The 18,540-nt window shown below is 38.3% G+C and overlaps 1 protein-coding gene across 3 annotated transcripts in view; it reads left to right on the top strand.

Annotated features, from left to right (window-relative positions):
* Positions 1 to 212: 212 nt before the first annotated feature.
* Positions 213 to 18,540, top strand: part of HMGXB3 (HMG-box containing 3) — a 52,055-nt gene continuing 33,727 nt past the window's right edge. For 2 of the 3 annotated variants that reach the window (XM_074212651.1, XM_074212649.1), the window contains exons 1-2: positions 4,358 to 6,440; positions 8,763 to 8,937. In XM_074212651.1, the coding sequence (XP_074068752.1) occupies positions 6,235 to 6,440; positions 8,763 to 8,937 (381 nt within the window). In that variant the 5' untranslated portion in view covers positions 4,358 to 6,234. Of the gene's footprint in view, positions 298 to 4,357; positions 6,441 to 8,762; positions 8,938 to 18,540 lie in introns of those variants that run through there. The other variant, XM_074212650.1, reaches the window with a different exon arrangement.

The following is an 18,540-nucleotide window of genomic DNA, read 5'->3' as shown; positions in this document are numbered from 1 at the left end:
CGCCCTCCCCTCCCCTGCTCTCCTCCCCCTGGGCCGCCACACTCCCTCGGGGAGAGAGCGAGGGGTGTCGCGCCTCCGGCGGCGGCCAGGGGCCGGGGGAGAAGTCCCGGCGTCCCCGGGATGCGGGGGCGAGCCGGCGTCTCCCCCCTGCCGCCGCCGCCGCCGCCCCGCTGCGGGGAGCGCTTATGCCCCAGCCTGGGCAGCTGGCCGGGGACCCGAGCCGCCCCGGAGCCCGGCGCCCCCGGGGATGTGACCCGCGCCTCCCGCCCGCCTAGCGCCGCCCCCGGGAGCCGCCCAGTGAGTATGCCCCCCGGGCCCCAGGCGGGGGGCGCACCCGGGGCTCCCGCCTCGGGGGCTTAGCGCTAGGAGGGTCGTGGTCCCCGCGTGGGCTCTGCCACCCCTGTGACCTTGGGCAAAGAATCATTTCCCCGTGCCAGGCTGTGAAATCGCGGTGCCCGGTGTTAGCTCACCGAGGAAACGGAATTCCGACACAAATGGAATCATTCCTGCCCCCCAGAAGTTAGGTTCTGCGAGCAATGCGACGCATTTACATCTTAGTAATGGAAGAAAGCGCTCAGCCGGTGAACCAGAAAAGGACTCGGATAGGAGGATGCAACCAGCCTGTACCCTGAAGAGAACGGCAGGTTTGATGAGGCAAAAGATGAGGAGCCAGTGCACTGCAGACCCGAGGATCATTTGTGCGGCGGCATGCAGAAGGGAGATGGAATTTTATGCACAGACCAAAACGATTGAAATCCACTCAGAAGTATAATATGAAGATAAGGGAGTCGCAGTGTGGAGGTTATGGGAAAGGCTAATGAAGGAGTTGGAGAGGAGAAGCGTGCAAGATGTTTGGGGGAGGGGTGCAGGTGTCAAGACTTGGCAACCGATTTTGTAGCTAAAGATTGAGACAGAAGGAACGATCAAGGATGATGCCAAAGTGGTGAAAGTGGGTGACTCGAGGTCAACAGAAATAGGGGTTCATATTTATAGGAGAGGTTTTTTCTTTTTAATTTGCAGAGAGTTCCATTTTGGAAATGTTACATTTGCTGTCCAGATGAGATATCCATGTGAAACTGACCAGGAATTAAGGAGGGGAGTGTGTGTGTTGATATTTTGTGGATTCTGCTGCATAAAGATGATTGACCCTATAAGAGCTATTGGAGATTACCAAAAGAAAGAACATAGACAATAGTAGAGCACAATGGACAAAGCCTTAGGGAACCCCCACACTTCTTGAGGGGAGGGTGATGATTGGGTTTAAAAACTGAGAAAGAATGGTTGGACAGATAAAGAGAAAAACCAAATTAAAGTAGGATCCAGGGAGTCAAGGGAGAGGAGAGCCTAGGGTGAGCCTAGGAAGGTTAACCCTTAGTGTTAAATGCAGAAAAATGAAAAAGAGAACTAAAAAGATTTTTGGTTTTTGAATTCAGGGTGTCTGAAGTTTGAATCCTAAGCTATATAATGTATGGCAAATCACTTAAACTAGCAGTACTTCAGTTTTCTCATCTGTGAATAGAAGTGAATGAATAAGATGGACTGTAAGGTCCCTCTTAAATCTCTGATTTTATTATCTTAGCAATTAACTTTGGAGAGAGTAGTTGCAGTTAAGAGGTGAGTCAAAAATGAGATTGCAAACATTTGAGAAGTGGGAAGTGATATACTGGAGGCAACAATTTTAAACCATTGCCACTTGAGCCCAGAATTCTCTCTCTTCACTTTGAAGTCATTTCTCTTTTCACTACACTATGCCACACCACTGTCAGCATTACTATTAAGGTTTTTCTTGTACTAAATCAAACTCTTCCTTTCTCTAATTTCCACCCATTACTTCTAGTGTTGTCCTGTGGGATAAAGTCAGATAAGTCTAATTCCTTTTCAGTTTACATGTATTTGAACAAAGAGCCTATGTTTTCAAGGGACTTTTATTATGTCAAGAAAAAACCAAATTTGTTAATGCAAATGAGTAGAAGAAAATTTGAGGAGAGAGCAGTAAAAATGATGCCGATCAGGAAAAATTGACCATATAGAAGGTAGTGTCTGAGCTAAGAAAGCTAAGGACACTAAGAAGCTGAAGAAGGAGTGCATTCCAGACATTTGGGTCAGGCTGAGCAAAGAAATGCCCAGTACCTGAGACAGACTGCAGAAAGCATGCAGGAAGGGAAGTTGAAGCTAGATTGTGCAAAACTTCAAATGCTGAGCCGACATGCTTGTACTTCATCCTAGCGACAACTAATTGGGAGCCATTGAACATTTTGAGTGGGGTTGTGACACCTAGCTGGAATCACAAGCATGAGTGACATTGATGAGGAAGGCATTTATTAAGCATTATGTAGGTGCTAGGCATAATGCTCAAGATAAAAGGTCAAAAAAGAGACCATCTTTGCCTTTGATGGAAAGAGAAATATATTTCTAGAAGTTAATATGAGGAGGCATTATTTTGTTATTTGTATATGTATTCCCAGTGCTTAGCACAGAACCTGCATAGTATATGCATTTAATAATTGCTTGCTGATTGAGATATGCAAAGTGATGGGGGTGAGGTTCTGACAACTCAGGTAAGGGGAAGTTTTTTGAAGGAGTTAGTCTTTGAAAGGTAGTTTTGGAAGGAGCTAGTGGTTCTAAAGGGGGGGGGATTCTGTAGGAGAGCATTCCTGAAATGGGAGAACAACCTGTAACTGGGGCATGGGGAAGGGTGGTGGAAGATGAAATGTCAAGTACAAGAAACAGCATGTGGGCAGGTTTTTCTGGCATGTACAGTACTTGAGAGGTACTAGAAAAATAGACTGGAGCCAGATTCTGAAGGACTTTAACTGCCAAACAAGAAGAATTTGCATATTATCCTGGAGCCATTAAGAAGAACATGATCAGAAGCCCTAGAGCTTTTCTACCTGAGAAGTGACTTAGACCTCTTCTTTAAGAATATAAATTTGACAGCTGATTGAGTAATGGAGTGGTGTGGAGTCATCATTTAGGCAGCTATTGAAATAGCCTGCATGAGAGTAGGTGACCATAAGTCAGAGATGGCGCAATAATTTATGGAGCTTGGACATCAGGACTTGTGCACTGATGGGATGTGGAAAAACTGGGGAATCGGATAATGACTATCACACTGTGAACATAAGAATAGGTATCAGCAGAATTGGAAAAGTTTGAGAAAGAGTCAGTATTGAGGGGAAGATAATGAGTTATATTTGGTTATGTTGAGTTCTTTACTCATGATGGTTTTTCACATACTTGAGATATACTGTCTTTTTTTTTGGCAAGGCAATGGGGTTAAGTGACTTGTCCAAGGTCACATAACTAGGTAGTTATTAAGTCTCTGGGGCTGGATTTGAACTCAGGTCTTCTTGATTCCAGGACCAGTACTCTATCCACTGCACCATCTATCTGTCACTGATAATGATCATGTTCTTTCCCTCCCCACCATCCCCAGTTTCCTTAGATAGAAGCCCCTTTATCAGTTCAGTTCATTGTGTTTAAACCCCCTCAACCATGCCAGATGTGAGAGATACAAGGATAAAAGAAGAAAATGGTTCCTTCCCTCAGGATTTACATGGGAAATGCCATGTACATAGAAAAATAAATACAAAATGTACACAAAGTAAATACAAAGTAATTTCAGGAAAAGCAGGGAGAGTACTCACAATAGGTGAGGTCAGAAAAGATCTTGTAGAAAACAACCCTTGATTTGAACTTTGAAGAAGTAGGGAATTCTAAGAGGAGGAGATGAGGAAAAAGCATTTCAGCATTAGGGGTATTGCCTTTGCAAAACCATGAAGACAATGTGGGGAGCAAACAAACCAATTAATCAAGACAGTGGAATGTTTAAGGGGCTGTAATGATAAATATTCAGAAAGACTGGTCAGTGACAGATTATGTATAGGAAAGTGGTGTTTATAATGGTAATGTATCTAAGAGGCAATAAGGAACCACTGAAACTTTTTAAGCAAGAAGTAACACTGTCACACCTGTGCTTTAGGACTTTCACTTTGGCAGCATTATGGATGATTGGGGAGAGATTTAAGGCAGAGGGATCCTTGAGGAGTCCCTTGCAATAGTCCCAAGTGAGAGATGTGAGTGGAGAGAAAGGAGGGATAGTTGCAAGAGCTCTTATAGAGATGAACTAAAAAAGCTTCGCCACTAATTAGATCCTGGAGGTAAGAAAGGGTGACTAGGTCTGGATAAGTATTACTTGACTAGAAATGGATGTAACACTCATTAGAAATAGGAAATTAGGAAGAAGACTGGTTTTAGAGGGCAAAATGACTTGAATTTTGAGATATACTTTTTTTTGAGATATATATTTTATATATATATATATATATATATATATATATATATATATATATGCGCGCCCATGAAGGGCATAAATAAGGAGGTAGTGACTGAAACTCAATAGAGAGGTCTTAATTCTGTAAAAGTCATCTGTGGATAAATTGATGAGATCACCAAATAATGTAGATTGAGAAGAAGGTCCAGAATAGTCTCCTAGAGTATAACCATACTTAGGGGGAAAACTGAATAATGATTCAGCAAAGGAGATTGAGATGTAATAGTCACAGATAGATTGGACTAGAAATAGGAAAAAGGAGTGTCCAGAAAACTCTGAAAGGAGATGGTGGTCTACAGAAAGATGAAGACTAGATTTAGCAACTCAGATCTTTAGTAATCTTGGAGATGGCAGATTGAGTAACTATCCCAATTGCTTTCCTCTAAAATGCTATGTCCAGATTGGAACACTGTAGTCCAGATATTTGACCAGATCTAGGTGGCAAAGTAGATAGAGCACTGACCTTTGATTCAGAAGGATGGGAGTTCAAATTCAGCCTCAGACACTTGCCATTTATTAGCTGTGTGACCTTGGGCAAGTCCCTTAACTCTGGTTGACCATCTCCAGTTGTCCTGATTCATGTCTGGCCACTGGACCCTGATGGCTCTCTAGGAGAAAGCGCTTAGTAGAGCATCCCCCTCTCTCAAATACAGTTCATGTGCTTGTCATGGTGTCACCTCCCTGATGTCATGGTCTTCTCCAAAAATGAAGGGCAAACATTATCTTGCTAGTTGTAGATTTCTTTAAAAAGAATTGTTTTTTGTCTCAGTTATCCACTTTAATTATTATTGCTTAAATCAATATTGTTGAATTTCATATGACTGAATCATCATCTCTTTAAAATAGTCACTTAGAGTGAAGGTTGAGGGAAGATATCTCTTGAGAGTGTGTTTTAACTTTCAGACAGAAATTATTCAAATTGTTCATTCAATAATAATTATTTTATCCAAAGCACTATAGGTTCTTTTCTACCTCATCTTCCACAAAAGAAAGTTTTATTATCTACATTTGAGTCTTGGTGGATAGACTTCCCTTAAATCTGGTTCAGAATTTTCTCAGTTTTTAAAATCTTCTGACAAACTTTTAGTTGGATTAGATCAGTCTGCATTTATTACTTGCTTGCTGTGTGCTTAATATTGTGTTAAGCCTGAGAATACAAATACAAGTACAAAAAAAAAAAGAGTCCCTTGTCCTCTAGGAGCTTACATTCTCTTGGGGGAAGACAACACAAAAACAAAACTGAAAGGGAGAGATGGACTTGCTTGCTACAGTCCAGAATGCACACTTTTGAAAGACTAACAGGTGACTGACCTTTTTACCAGTTTTTTGCTTCTGGTAGAGATCTGAGATACATAGTACTTTCAGGGTGTGAATGATAGGCCTAAAGTCATCTTCCACAATGAGAAGAGGTTTCTGGGGCATGATATGGAGAGGTCTAGGTTTTCAACGTGGTGCAAAACTATTTCCTGCAAAATTGGAGATTTTACTAAGTCCTTTAAGAGTTTTTTCATCATGTCTTGGAGAATTTTCCTGAACAACTGTTTATTTAGTTTCTTGACAAATTCAATAAGTGTTTGCTAGTTACTACAAGGGACAAGGGGCAACTTGGTGGCACAGTTGATAGAGTGCCAGCTTGGAGTCAGGAAATCTTATTTTTTTGAGTTCAAATTTATCATCACATCCTTATTAGTTGTGAGACCCTGGGTGAGTCACTTAACTCTATTTACCTCAGTTTCCTCATCTATTCATTGAGGAGATGGCAAATCATTCCATTATTTTGCCAAGAAAACTCCATGAGTGCCACAACATGGATATAACTGAAATGACTGAATCACCAAAAATAAGGGACAAGTCATCTGCATTACTAGGATGCAAACAAATAGTCTTAAAAGTTTTATAGGATGCATCAACTGATATTGTTCCATCAAACTGAATTTTGTTTTCATATTTTACTTTCTGACTCTCTAGGGATGGATGCTCCATATGATGGTACTGAGGTAACTGTCGTTATGGAGGAAATTGATGATACTTACTCTTATTCCTCTCCTGGACCACCCAAGAAAAAGAAGAAATATAAAATACATGGAGAAAAGGCCAAGAAACCTAGGTAAGGTAATTTTTCTGACTAAGCTTTTAAGTTTCCTGACTGCAGTTATATTTCTGGAATTCCATACGTTCTTTGTCCTGAAGTACTCACTTGGGTTGAGCTTGTGCAGTTCAAGACTACTATAAATCTTAGTGATTATTCAGAGGTCACCTAGTCTAACCAGAACAATCTCCGATTCTGTACCATAGTAGAGATTATAGAGCATTTTCTCCACAGGTATCCTTGAGAATTTGGAATCAAGAAACCTACATTTGAATCTTGGCTCTGATGTTTTTAGCTGTGTTGTAAAACTTATGCAAATCATTTAACCATTCTGAACCTCAGTTTCTTTGTTTCCAAAATACAAAGAGAATAGTGAAGCTACCTGATTGACAAAGTTGACAGTGTGCCAGTGTCACAGAGAATCAGAGGAGATAGTATATAGTACTGTTCCAACAATAAAGGCCTTTAGAAGTGTAAACTGTTGTTACTATTAATACTAATATTAGCCATCTTTTACTGCTGCTGACAAATCTCACAGACATTTTCTGTCCTGCTTATTTTAAATTATTCATGATATTTTACAGATATCATCTCACTTGCTCCTCACAGAAACTGTTGAATAGGTTATCCTTCTTATCCCTATTCATAGGTGAGGAAGCTGCTGTTTAAGAAAGCTAAGGTCACATAGCTTATAAGTAGAAGAGCTAGAGCTTAAAGTATGACTCCATGTCTAGGGAGCCTATGTCTTTTCTATTATGTTTCATAAATCACTGTTATCCAATAGACCAATTAAATTTTATTGGTCAATATTAAAACATGTAATGCAACTCTAAGCCATTTGCTGTCATTACACAATTCTTCCCTATGATTCAAAAGTATTTCCAGTAAAAAGTAGAATTTGATTGGCAAGCTACCCAGGCAGCAACTTACTCTCAACGATATTTTCTTCCTGCAAAAAAAAAAAAAGCTCATTAGGAAAAAAGTGGGAAGATCTCTTCTCTAGATATCTAATTTATATGAAATTACTATGGAAAACATAAAGTACAACATAGTTTTTTTTTCCCTCCTCCCCTTAAACCTTTTACCAAAGCTGTTGAGGAGGATTTTTCATATCCTTTCCTTTAATTTGAGTGGTAATAATGCCTTATGGGCAGAATGAAGAATGATAGAGGAACAAAAGGTTTGGATGATCTATATATTGGATAATTGATATCCCTGAGCACTGCCTGTGTCTGAGTTCCTCCACCTATTCATGTGAGATTTGATCTTGGACTCTGAAAGCTAGCTAACCTACTTTGCTATATTTAAACTGTGATCTATAGAAAACTAAACCAGCTTTCAAAATAAAAGGGGCATTTCTGTCTTATTGGTTTATTCCTCACTTTGACACTTAATCATATACCACCACCATGAACTAGGAACATTTGAGGTCTGTATGTCTCTGTCACATATAGTAGAAGGAAAACTTAATTTGGGAGTCATTCAGTTCTGGTTCTTAAAGATACTTTGTGGTTTTAGGCAAGTCTTTTCTTTCTTTCTTTCTTTCTTTCTTTCTTTCTTTCTTTCTTTCTTTCTTTCTTTCTTTCTTTCTTTCTTTCTTTCTTTCTTTTTCTTTCTTTCTTTCTTTCTTTCTCTTTTCAAGGCAATGGGGTTAAGTGGCTTGCCCAAGGCCACACAGCTAGGTAATTATTAAGTGTCTGAAGCTGGATTTGAACTCAGGTACTCCTGACTCCAGGACCAGTGCTCTCTCTACTTCTTTATAGGCATCTTTTTCTTCCCCTATAAAATTTGGGAATTGGATTGGAACCCCCCTGGAAATCTGAATCAAGAAGATTCATGAATCTAGTATCTTGAAAGCAGAACCTAAGCTTGTGTGTGTGTGTGTGTGTACATATGTATATGTATATTACAGCAATACCAATACAGTTAAATAGAGTAAGAGGTATGGCATAATGCTTAGGAAGACTGATTCAAATTTCATATCTGACTGTAGTTCTGTGACCCTGGGCAAGTTACCTGACTTCTTTCAACTTCATTTGCCCCATTTGTAAAATGAAGTGAAAAAATGTACCATTTATCATTTCTTTGTTTTGGTTTGTTTTTTGGGGGGAGTTTTGCAAGGCAATGGGGTTAAGTGAGGCTAGATTTGAATTCAGGTCCTCTTAACTTTAGGGCTGGTGCTCTATCCACTGCACCACTTAGCTGTCCCTGTAGCATTTATCTTAAAGAGTTTTTGTGAGAGTCAAATGGGATGATCAATGTCACTTATTACTGTTAGATGCTTCTTACTTAATGGTTGGCTGAGTAAATGAAAACTTTAAGGACTTGTTTGTGTTTCAGATCTGCTTATCTTTTATACTATTATGACATTTACCTGAAAGTGCAGCAGGAACTTCCTCATCTTCCCCAGTCTGAGATCAATAAGAAGATCAGTGAAAGCTGGAGGCTTCTTAGTGTGGCTGAGAAGAGTTACTACTTGGAGAAGGCCAAATTAGAGAAAGAAGGTTTGGATCCTGTAAGTTATTTTACCTACCAGTATATCGAATCCTTAAAATATAATATTAATGTAAGCTACTACTACTACTAAACGCATACTCTGCTCCAAGGACTTTGGGGAAGAATAAACTCCTGGGTCTTCTTTTTAGTCTTTGCTTTCTTTAAAGGTAATCTGAGTGACTATGATGTGAGTCATTAAATATTTTTAAAGATCATAATTATTTCTTCAGAATCCTTTTTTGATTCTGTCCTAACATTTTTCAGTCATTTTGGTTGCAAAAGGATATTAGATCATTGATTTTGGAGGATGTCTAGGATGATTCCCCCATTTCCTTTCCTAGAGCCCTTAAACTTTTCCTAGATTGACAGCATTTCAGCTAATAATTGAAAGGACTCCCCATTGTAACATACCAGAAAAGTGATAAATCAATCTCTCTCTCTCTCTCTCTCTCTCTCTCTTTCCTTAAAGACCTAGACTTCTTGAGATAGCCAGTTCTATTTTTGTATGACACTAATTGTTAGGAACTTCTTCTGACACCAAAACTAAATTTGCCTCTGTAACTTTCAGCCATTTGTCCTGGTTATCCCCACCTAGACAAAACAAAACAAGGCTAATTCCTTTTCTACATGATAGTCTTTAACTCAAACAGCTATCTTTTCTCTCTTAAACTTCTCTTTAGGCTAAAATATTTCCAGTTCCTTCAAACAAATTTCATTCAACATGGACTCAGAGCCCATCCTTTTTGCTTTTTTCTAAACACTCTCTGGTTTATTAGTATCCTCCTTAACCTATGGAGTCCAGATGACATCTTCCAAGAGAAGAGCATAGAGTGACTGTCATTTCCTTATTTTTGGGAATCATGCAATTAGAAAATCTCCCCCAAGATCACATACATTATTTTGGCTCTTACATCATATTGCTATCTCATTGAGCTTGTGTCTATCAGTACCTCCAGATCTCTTTGCAGTTCCACCATGCCTCTTTCATCTAGTACTTAGGAAGGTTTTTTGTACATAAGTGTGATAGTTTACATAAGATCCAGGCATTTGTCTAATTTATCTTTTTTAGAATCTTTTAGTCTTATTTACTATGATAGCTATCATTCCTATTTTGAGTCATTTGTGAACGTGATGAATGTGCCTTCTGTGTCTTTATTCAAGTAATTGATAACAATGTTAGGGGCAGCTGGGTAGTCCGACAGAACACTGGCTCTGGAGTCAGGAGGACTTGAGTTCAATTTGACCTCAGACACTTGATAATTACCTAGTTGTGTAACAACATTAGGCAAGTCACTTAACCCTGATGCCTTGCCAAAAATAACCAAAAAAGATAATGTTAAACAACATTGGATTAGGGTACTCAATTATAGATTTGTCACTTTGATGTCAAACCATTAACAACTACTTCTCTCCAGTCATCTATTGAATTCTGGATCAGTCTAATTATATTTCATCTAATCCCTCTCTCAGTCTTCCCTCTTCAAAAGAAGAATATGAAATGCTTGATTTAAAGTTTTGGTAACATCTTGGTAAGCTATATCTTATCCCATTCTCATATACAAATTTAGAAACTCTGTCTGAAAAGAAAATGAGGTTAGTTTGGATATAGCTTACATTGAAGAAACCTTGCTATCTCTTTGTAATCACCACTTCCCTTTCTTGATATTTGCCAGTAGTTTCTAGAATTTTCTAGGAATCAAAGTCAAGCTCACTAAGTATAGATTGCAAACTCTGTTCACTTCCCTTTTTTGAAAATCAAGATATATTTGCCTTTCTCTAATGAAGAAATACCTGTCCTGCCTTCTATAATCTTTCAGGTTTTACTATCAATGGTCCAGTAATTAGATCTGACAGTTTTTTAGTACCTGAAGATGTTTATCATCTGGGCCAAGTGACTTTAGGTCATCAAGGGCAAAGAGATGTTTTCTTGCCCTATCTTCTTACTTCTTGAATAGCAACTCCTTGTTAGTCTTTTTTGTTGTGGCATTTCCAGATCAGAGGTTATTTTCCTTGACAGAGAAAACAGAAATAAAATAAAAATTGAGCAGCTTTTCCTTCTCTGTTTTGCCATTATCATCCCATCCACTATCCAGAGGTCCTTTTTTTCTTTCCAGTTTAGCATTAACAAAAATCCTTGTTTTCCTCAGTTTTTCTTCTTGTAAGCTTTTGTTCATTTGTAGATTTGTAATTCCTAACTCTATTTTTATGGATCTTTTTTTTTACATAATCAGAATTTCTCCCAGGATCCTCTCCCCTTCCTTTGCAGAGATTCATCCCCTCTAATAAATATTTTAAGGAGAAAAAGAAGGAAAAAAATAAGCAGAATTGACCAAAATATCCAAAATTTCTGAAAATAATGTGTAATATATTGAGCCTGTGGATCTCAGGCACTTGTTTTGTGATGGTTCTTTCCATTTTCATTGTTGTATTTTGTTGTATCCATCATATATACTGTTTTCTTGGCTCTGTTTACTTCATTTTACATCATATCATGTAAATCTTTTGATGCTTCAATGTTTTCTTCATTGTCATGGTATTTTATAGCACAATATTTCTTTATATTTCTATATCCTAGTTTATTTAGACATTCCCCAATTGATGGAAATGTGCTTTGTTTCCAAGTCTTTGCTACTATTAGAAGGTACAGGTATAAATACTTAGTTGTATTTAGAACTTTTTAAAATTTGTGACTTCCTTTGGAGTATGAACCTAATAGGGATATCCTGACTCATTTTTAGAGGATCACGGTATATTTTTATACATCTTCTGTTTTGTGGTCTTAATTCTATCTCTGTAAATTTCTTCTCACCTATCCCCTACCCTCCAATTTATTGTTTATTTTTAACATTCTTTTCTTTTTTTAATTTTGAATTTCAAATTCTTTTCCTCCTACCTTCTTCCACCAACTGGAAAGGCAAGCAGAATATTAGAATATTTGTTTTCATATTAGCCATATCACAAAAAAAGCCAAAAAAAAGAGAGAAAATTTTGCTTCAGTTTGCTCTCAAGAGTTCATCAGTTCTCTCTCCAGAGATGGATAGCAATTTTTCAACATGTCTTCTTTGGAATTAACTTTAGGTCATTTTATTGACCTTAATAGTCAAGTCTTTCATAATCGATCATCTTTGTAATATAGCTGTTACTGTACACAGTGATCTCCCAGTTCATCTCATTTTATTTTGCGTCATTTCATATAGGTCCTACCGTATTTTTTCCTGAAACCACCTTTCAGTCATTTCTTATAGCACATTATAGTACTTCATCACAGTCATATGGCATATGGTATATTATGACTTGTTCAGCCATTCCTCAATTAATGTGCATCTCTGCAATTTTCAATTCTTCTGTCACTACAAAAAGGGCTGCTATAAATATTTTTGTGCATATAGCTCCTTTACTCTCCTGCTCCCTCTCCATCCTTAATCTCTGTGGGATATGGTATTATTGAATTAAAGTGTGTACAGTTTTATAGCCCTTTGGACTTAGTTCCAAATTGTTTTCCAGAATAGTTAGATCTATTCAGAATTCCCAACAGTTCATTAGTGTCCCATTTTCTCCATATTCCTTCCATCATTTCTCATTTCCTTTTTCTGTCATATTAGCCAGTCTGATAGGTATGTATTGATACTAAATCAGTAGCAATTTAGAATATTTTTCTCATAACTATAGATAGTTTTGATTTCTTCTGAAAACTATTTGTTCTTTTCCTTTGACTATCAGTTGGGGAATGATATTTATTCTTATAGATTTGATTTAGTTCTCTCTCATATATCTATATGAATTTATATTTATATATATAAGGGTATACATATTTATTTATATGTATAAAATGAGGCCTTTATCAGAGAAAATTTCCGGGCAGCTAGGTGGCACAGTGGATAGAGCACTGGCCCTGGAGTCAGGAGTGCCTGAGTTCAAGTCTGGCCTCAAACACTTAATAATTACCTAGTGTGGCCTTGGGCAAGCCACTTAACCCCATTGCCTTGCAAAAACCTAAAAAAAAAAAAGAAAAAGAAAAAAGGAAAAAAAGAAAATTTCCAACCCTTTATTTTAACTTTGTATGTGTGTCTTGTTGATTCAAGCGTGTCTCTTATAAAAAGCATATTGTTGGATTCTGATTTCTGATCCATTCTACTGCTTGTTCCCATTTTATATATGAGCATTCCATTCACATTCACAGTTGTGATTGTTATGTTTTTCCTTCCATCCTATGTTCTTCTGTTTATCCTTTTTATCCTCTCTCCCAGAGTATCTTTTTATTCTTATTCTTTTCAAAAGTCTATCTTGCTTCTGACCACTGCCTCCTTTAATCTGCTCTCCATTTTTATCATTTCCCCTTCCCTCCTATTTTTCTACTGTTTGAATCAGTTCTGATAAGAATAAGGTTCATGCATTGCCTACTCTGTCCTCCATTTCCTCCCTGGATCACTGCCTCATTGTGGCAGAAGAATTTGGGTAAGTCAGTGTCGTGCAGGGTTACCCAAGATGGATACTCATAATAGAGAGTTCTGACAAAAGGGGATCAACTGGAGAAAGAAATGGCAAAGATACTGAAGTATTTTTACCAAAAAACCCCATGGAGAGTTCTAGAATGATAAAAGAAATGATATCCTCAGATGTGCTCCTCAGGTGGGAAGATGTCAGAAGCAGTATAGATTAAGAAGTAGCAAAAAATAGACTGAAGAACGATATAAGAAAGATCTTTAACATCATTAATAACTACAGAGATGTGGTTACTGATTTAGATAGAGCCAGACATACAGGAGAATGAAGTCAAGTAGACCCCTAGGAAGCAGTGCTATCAGTAAGGGTAATGGAGGTTATAGAATTCCAACTGAGCTAATTTAAAATTCTGAAAGATGATCCTGTTCAAGTGCTGGACTCAGTATGCCAGCAAATTTGGAAACTCAATAATGACCCTGATTTGTAAAAAAATAGTTTACATCCTATTCCTAAGGAAGGACAATATCAAGGAATGTTCAAATTACTGAACAATTGGACTCATTTTATACACCAGCTAGGTTATGTTTAAGATTCTGAAAACTAGGTTTCAACAGTATGTGAACTAGGAATTATTAGAAGAGTAGGCTGGTTTTTCCAAGAGGCAGAGGAACTAGAAACTAAATTGTCAGCAGTCACTGAATTATAGAGAAAGCAAGGGAGTTCCAGAAAAACAGCTACTTCTGCTTCATTGACTACATGTAGCCTTTGACTATGTGGATCATAACAAAGTCTGTTAAACAGGAATACCAGATCATCTTACTTGTCTCCTGGGGAACCTATATGTGGGCTAAAAAGTATCAGCAATCTCAGTTCTGCAGACAATACCACTCTTGATGGCAGAAAGTGAAGAGGAATTAAACCTCTTCATAAGGTTGAAAGAGGAGTTTAAAAATTGTCTTAAAATTTAACATTAAAAAAAACTAAGATCTTGGCAACTGGTCCCATTACAAATAAAGGGAGAAGAAATGGAAGCAGTGTCAGATCTTATATTCTTGGACTCAAAGATCACTGCAGATGGTGATTGCAGCTATGAAATTAAAAGACACTTGCTCCCTGGTGGGAAAGCTATGGCAAATCTGGAGGGCATGCAGGCTGACAAAGGATTTTCAGTAGCATCGTATAGGCTGTGAGAGTTGGACTGTAAGGAAAATTGAACCCCATAGAGTTGATGCTTTCAAATTGTGATGCTAGAGAAGACTTTTGAGAGTCTCTTGGGCAGCAAAGAGATTAAATCAGTCAATGCTTAAAGAAATTAATTCAGGTTCTTCAATGGAAGTTCATATACTGAAACTGAAGTTTAAATACTTTTGCCATGTAATGAGAAGACAGGATTCATTAAACCTGATGTTGGGAAAAATTGAAGGCAAAGGAAAAGGGGACAGCAGAGGATGAGGTAGTGTCATGAAAACAAATATGAGCTTGGACAGATTATGAGAAATAATGGAAGACAGAAGAATCTGGAATGCCATGGTCCCTGGAGATCACAAATAGACACAACTGAACAATTCACCAACACCACCCTCATCTCTCATTTTCCCTTACACTATAAAAGTTGTTCTTTTTGAGTCTCTTTTACGTGAGAAAATTTCTTCCATCCTAGCTTTTCCTTCCCCCTGCTCCCAGGATCTTCATCTTTCATATACCTTCAGTTTTTGTTTTTTTGAGATCATCCCAACATAATGAACTCACTCTGACTTCTTACTGCTCTTCTAATGATCAAATTCTTAGGAGTTGCTTATATTGTCTTCCCATATGGAAAGTGAACAGTTTAACTTTACTGAATCCCTTATGATTATTCTTTCGTATTTACTTTTTATGTTTCTCTTGAGTCTGGTTTGAATGTCTGTATTTCTTTTTAAAATCTAAGTTGGTTAATCAATATTCTGTGCATTCAAATTGAGCTCTTCAAACAAATTCCATTTTCTTATTGAAATAAGTTTCCCTTGTGTCTTAATAATTTCTTTTTAAACATCTCCCAATATTCCTGGATGTTAAATTTTATAAATTCCTTTTTATCTTTCCTTGAAACCTTTAGAATGTGCTTTCCTCAAATTCAGAATATATGAATTTCCTTTCTTTCTCTTTTAAATACTTTACTAATGAGTGATCACCACTCCTGAGAATTTCCATCATTTCCTCCCAGCAACTAGTTCCTTTCAGTGAGACTCCAGTTCAGAATAAAATTTACCTTTGTTGGTTTCTTCACCATTTTTAAAATCTTTTTTTTACTGTTTTTTGGGGTGAATTTTTTTTTTTTGCACAAGGCAATGGGGTTAAGTGACTTGCCCAAGGCTACACAGTTAGGTAATCATTAAGTGTCTGAGGCCGGATTTGAACTCAGGTACTCCTGACTGTAGGACCGGTGCTCTATCCACTGCATCACCTAGCCGCCCTTTTACTGTTCTTTTTTTTTATTTTATATTATTACAATAATCTTGTTGTAAGAGTAATCATAAACCCTCCCTCCCCCAAAGGATGAGAAACCTCAGGAATAGAGAGAGAGAAAAAAAGTGTACTTAAGTCTGTGTTCAGATTCCAGTGACTCTATCTCTGGGATGAGTTGCGTTCCCCATCATATCCGCCAGAGAAGTTGATTCAAAATTTTTCCCATAGTTGCTATCACTAACTGTATTTCTCTCCACTCTGTTCCTTCCTACTCTCAGCTATTCCATTCTCTCTCTCTCTCTTTTCATCCTGTCCCTGTCCAGAAGTGTGTTATATCTGAGTTCCCTCTCCCACGATCTTCCCTCTCTTCTATCACTTATTCCCCCCTTCCCTACCTCTGTCCCCCCTTATCCCATCCCTTTCCTCTCATTTTTCTCTAGGGTGAGATAGATTTATATACCCTATTGTGTGTGTGTGTGTGTGTGTGTGTGTGTGTGTGTGTGTTATTTCCTCTCTGAGTCATTTCTGATGAGAATGAAGGCTCACTCATTTTCCCTCACCTTCCCCTATTCCACTCCATTGTCAAAGCTTTTTCTTGACTCTCATGTGAAATATCTTAGCCCCTTCTTCCTCCCAGTACTTTCCTTTATCACCCATTGACTCCATCTTTTTACTGTATTATACCATTATATTCACCTCCTTCCTCTGCCTTGTCTATATATGCTCCTTCTAACTGCTCTTATAAATGAGAAAGTTCATATGAGTTATCAGGAATACATTGCTATGTGGATCATAACAAAATCTGTTAAATAGGAATACCAGACCATCTTCCCATGAAGGAATACAAGCAGTTTTAACATCATTAATTTCCTCATAGTTAGTTAGTCCTTCTCATCTACCCCCTCTGTGGCTCACCTGAGTCCTGTACTTGTAGATCAAACTTTCTGTTCAGCTCCAGTTGTTTCAATAGGAAAATTTGAAAGTCCCCTGTTTCATTGGAAGCCCATTTTTTCCCCTGAAAGAGGATGTTCAGTTTTGCTGGGTAGTTGATTCTCGGCTGTAAACCAAAATCTTTCGCCTTCCAGAATATCATATTCCAATCCCTATGAGCCCTTAATATAGACTCTGCCAGATCCTGTGTAATCCTGTCTATAGAGCCATGGTACTTGAATTGTTTGTTTCTGGCAACTTTTAGTATTTTCTCTTTGACTTGGGAGTTTTGGAATTTGGCTATAATATTCCTGGAAGTTTTTCTTTTGGGATCTCTTTCAAGAGGTGACTGGTGAATTCCCTCAATTTCTGTTTTATTCTCTGCTTCCAGGATCTCAGGATAATTTTATTGTATTGTTTCTTGAAAAATGAAGCCTAGGCTCTTTTCCTGGTCATGACTTTCAGGTAGCCCAATAATTTTTAAATTATCTCTTCTGGATCTGTTTTCAAGGTCAGTTATTTTTCCAATGAAATACTTCAAATTTTCTTCTAATTTTTGGCTTTTTTGGAAGAGTTTTATTTCTTCCTGAGTTCTTGCAAAGCCATCAGCTTCCTTTAGTTCCATTCTATATTTGAAGGAGTTATTTTCTTCAGAGAGCTTTTTTATCTTTTCCAGCTGTCCAGTTCTGCTTTGTATTTCACCAAGTTGCTGACTTGGTTTTCATGATTTATCTGCTTCGCTCTCATTTCTCCTCCCAATTTTTCTTCTACCTCCCTTAATTGTTTTTCAAAGTCTTTTTTGAGCTCATCCATAGTCTGAGCCCATTTTCTATTTCTTTTGGAGGTTTTGGATGCAGAAGCTTTGATTTTGTCATCATCTTGAGTATGTTTTTTGATCTCCCATGGGACCAAAGTAATTTTCTATGGTCAGATTCTTCTTTTTCTGTTGTTTGCTTATTTCCTTAGCCTATGACTGACTTTTACTGCACTTGCAAGACTTTGGGGACACCCCACTGGGACATTTATTCCTCCAAAGTCTTATGAGAGGCTCTAACTGGTCTCTTGCCTGTGTTCAGTTCCCTTCGCTCTGCCCTGGAAATGTGAAGATGGTCCCTGCTCAATTGTGGTGATGTTGTGGGGACCCAGACTGCAACCTGGATCTGAGTGTGGGCAAATAGCTGAGTCCGGCCCCAGGAGAGCAGAGAGACCTCTGTAGTCTCCCCTGCCCCCTTTACCATCTGTGGCCTGAGAACTCTGGATGTGCTGGGTGACTGCCAACTCCTGCTGCAGATTCTCACCACAGGGCTGCTCTGAGACACAAGTTCTGCTCCACACTCACTCTGGTCTGGCAGAGTTCTCTCACTACCCCTTCTGGCTGTCCCCAATGATTAAACTGCCCCCTCTGCTACAGACCTAGGCACCTGGCTGATTCTGTGTTGCCACTGCACTGCAGCTTTTTCCCACCCCCAGTCCTGGTGAAACAGACTTTTCCTGTGGAACTTCTAAGTTGTCTTAGAGTGGGAAATTGTATTCTCAGTCTTTGTGGGTTTTGCCCCTCTAAATTTTGACTAGAGTCATAATTTAATGGCTTTTGGGGTTTTTTAGTCAACAAGTTTCCAGGAATTCCTGCCTTCATGCTGCCATCTTATCTCTCTCTCTTTTATAAAAATCTTTTTTTTTTTTTTTTTAGGTTTTTGCAAGGCAAATGGGGTTAAGTGGCTTGCCCAAGGCCACACAGCTAGGTAATTATTAAGTGTCTGAGACCAGATTTGAACCCAGGTACTCCTGACTCCAAGGCCGGTGC

This window comes from Macrotis lagotis, chromosome 1 (genome assembly GCF_037893015.1).
Source record: "Macrotis lagotis isolate mMagLag1 chromosome 1, bilby.v1.9.chrom.fasta, whole genome shotgun sequence".
Lineage (NCBI taxonomy): Eukaryota > Metazoa > Chordata > Mammalia > Peramelemorphia > Peramelidae > Macrotis > Macrotis lagotis.
The sequence above is the reverse complement of the archived record's forward strand: the minus strand, read 5'-3'. Positions and strand labels throughout refer to the sequence as shown.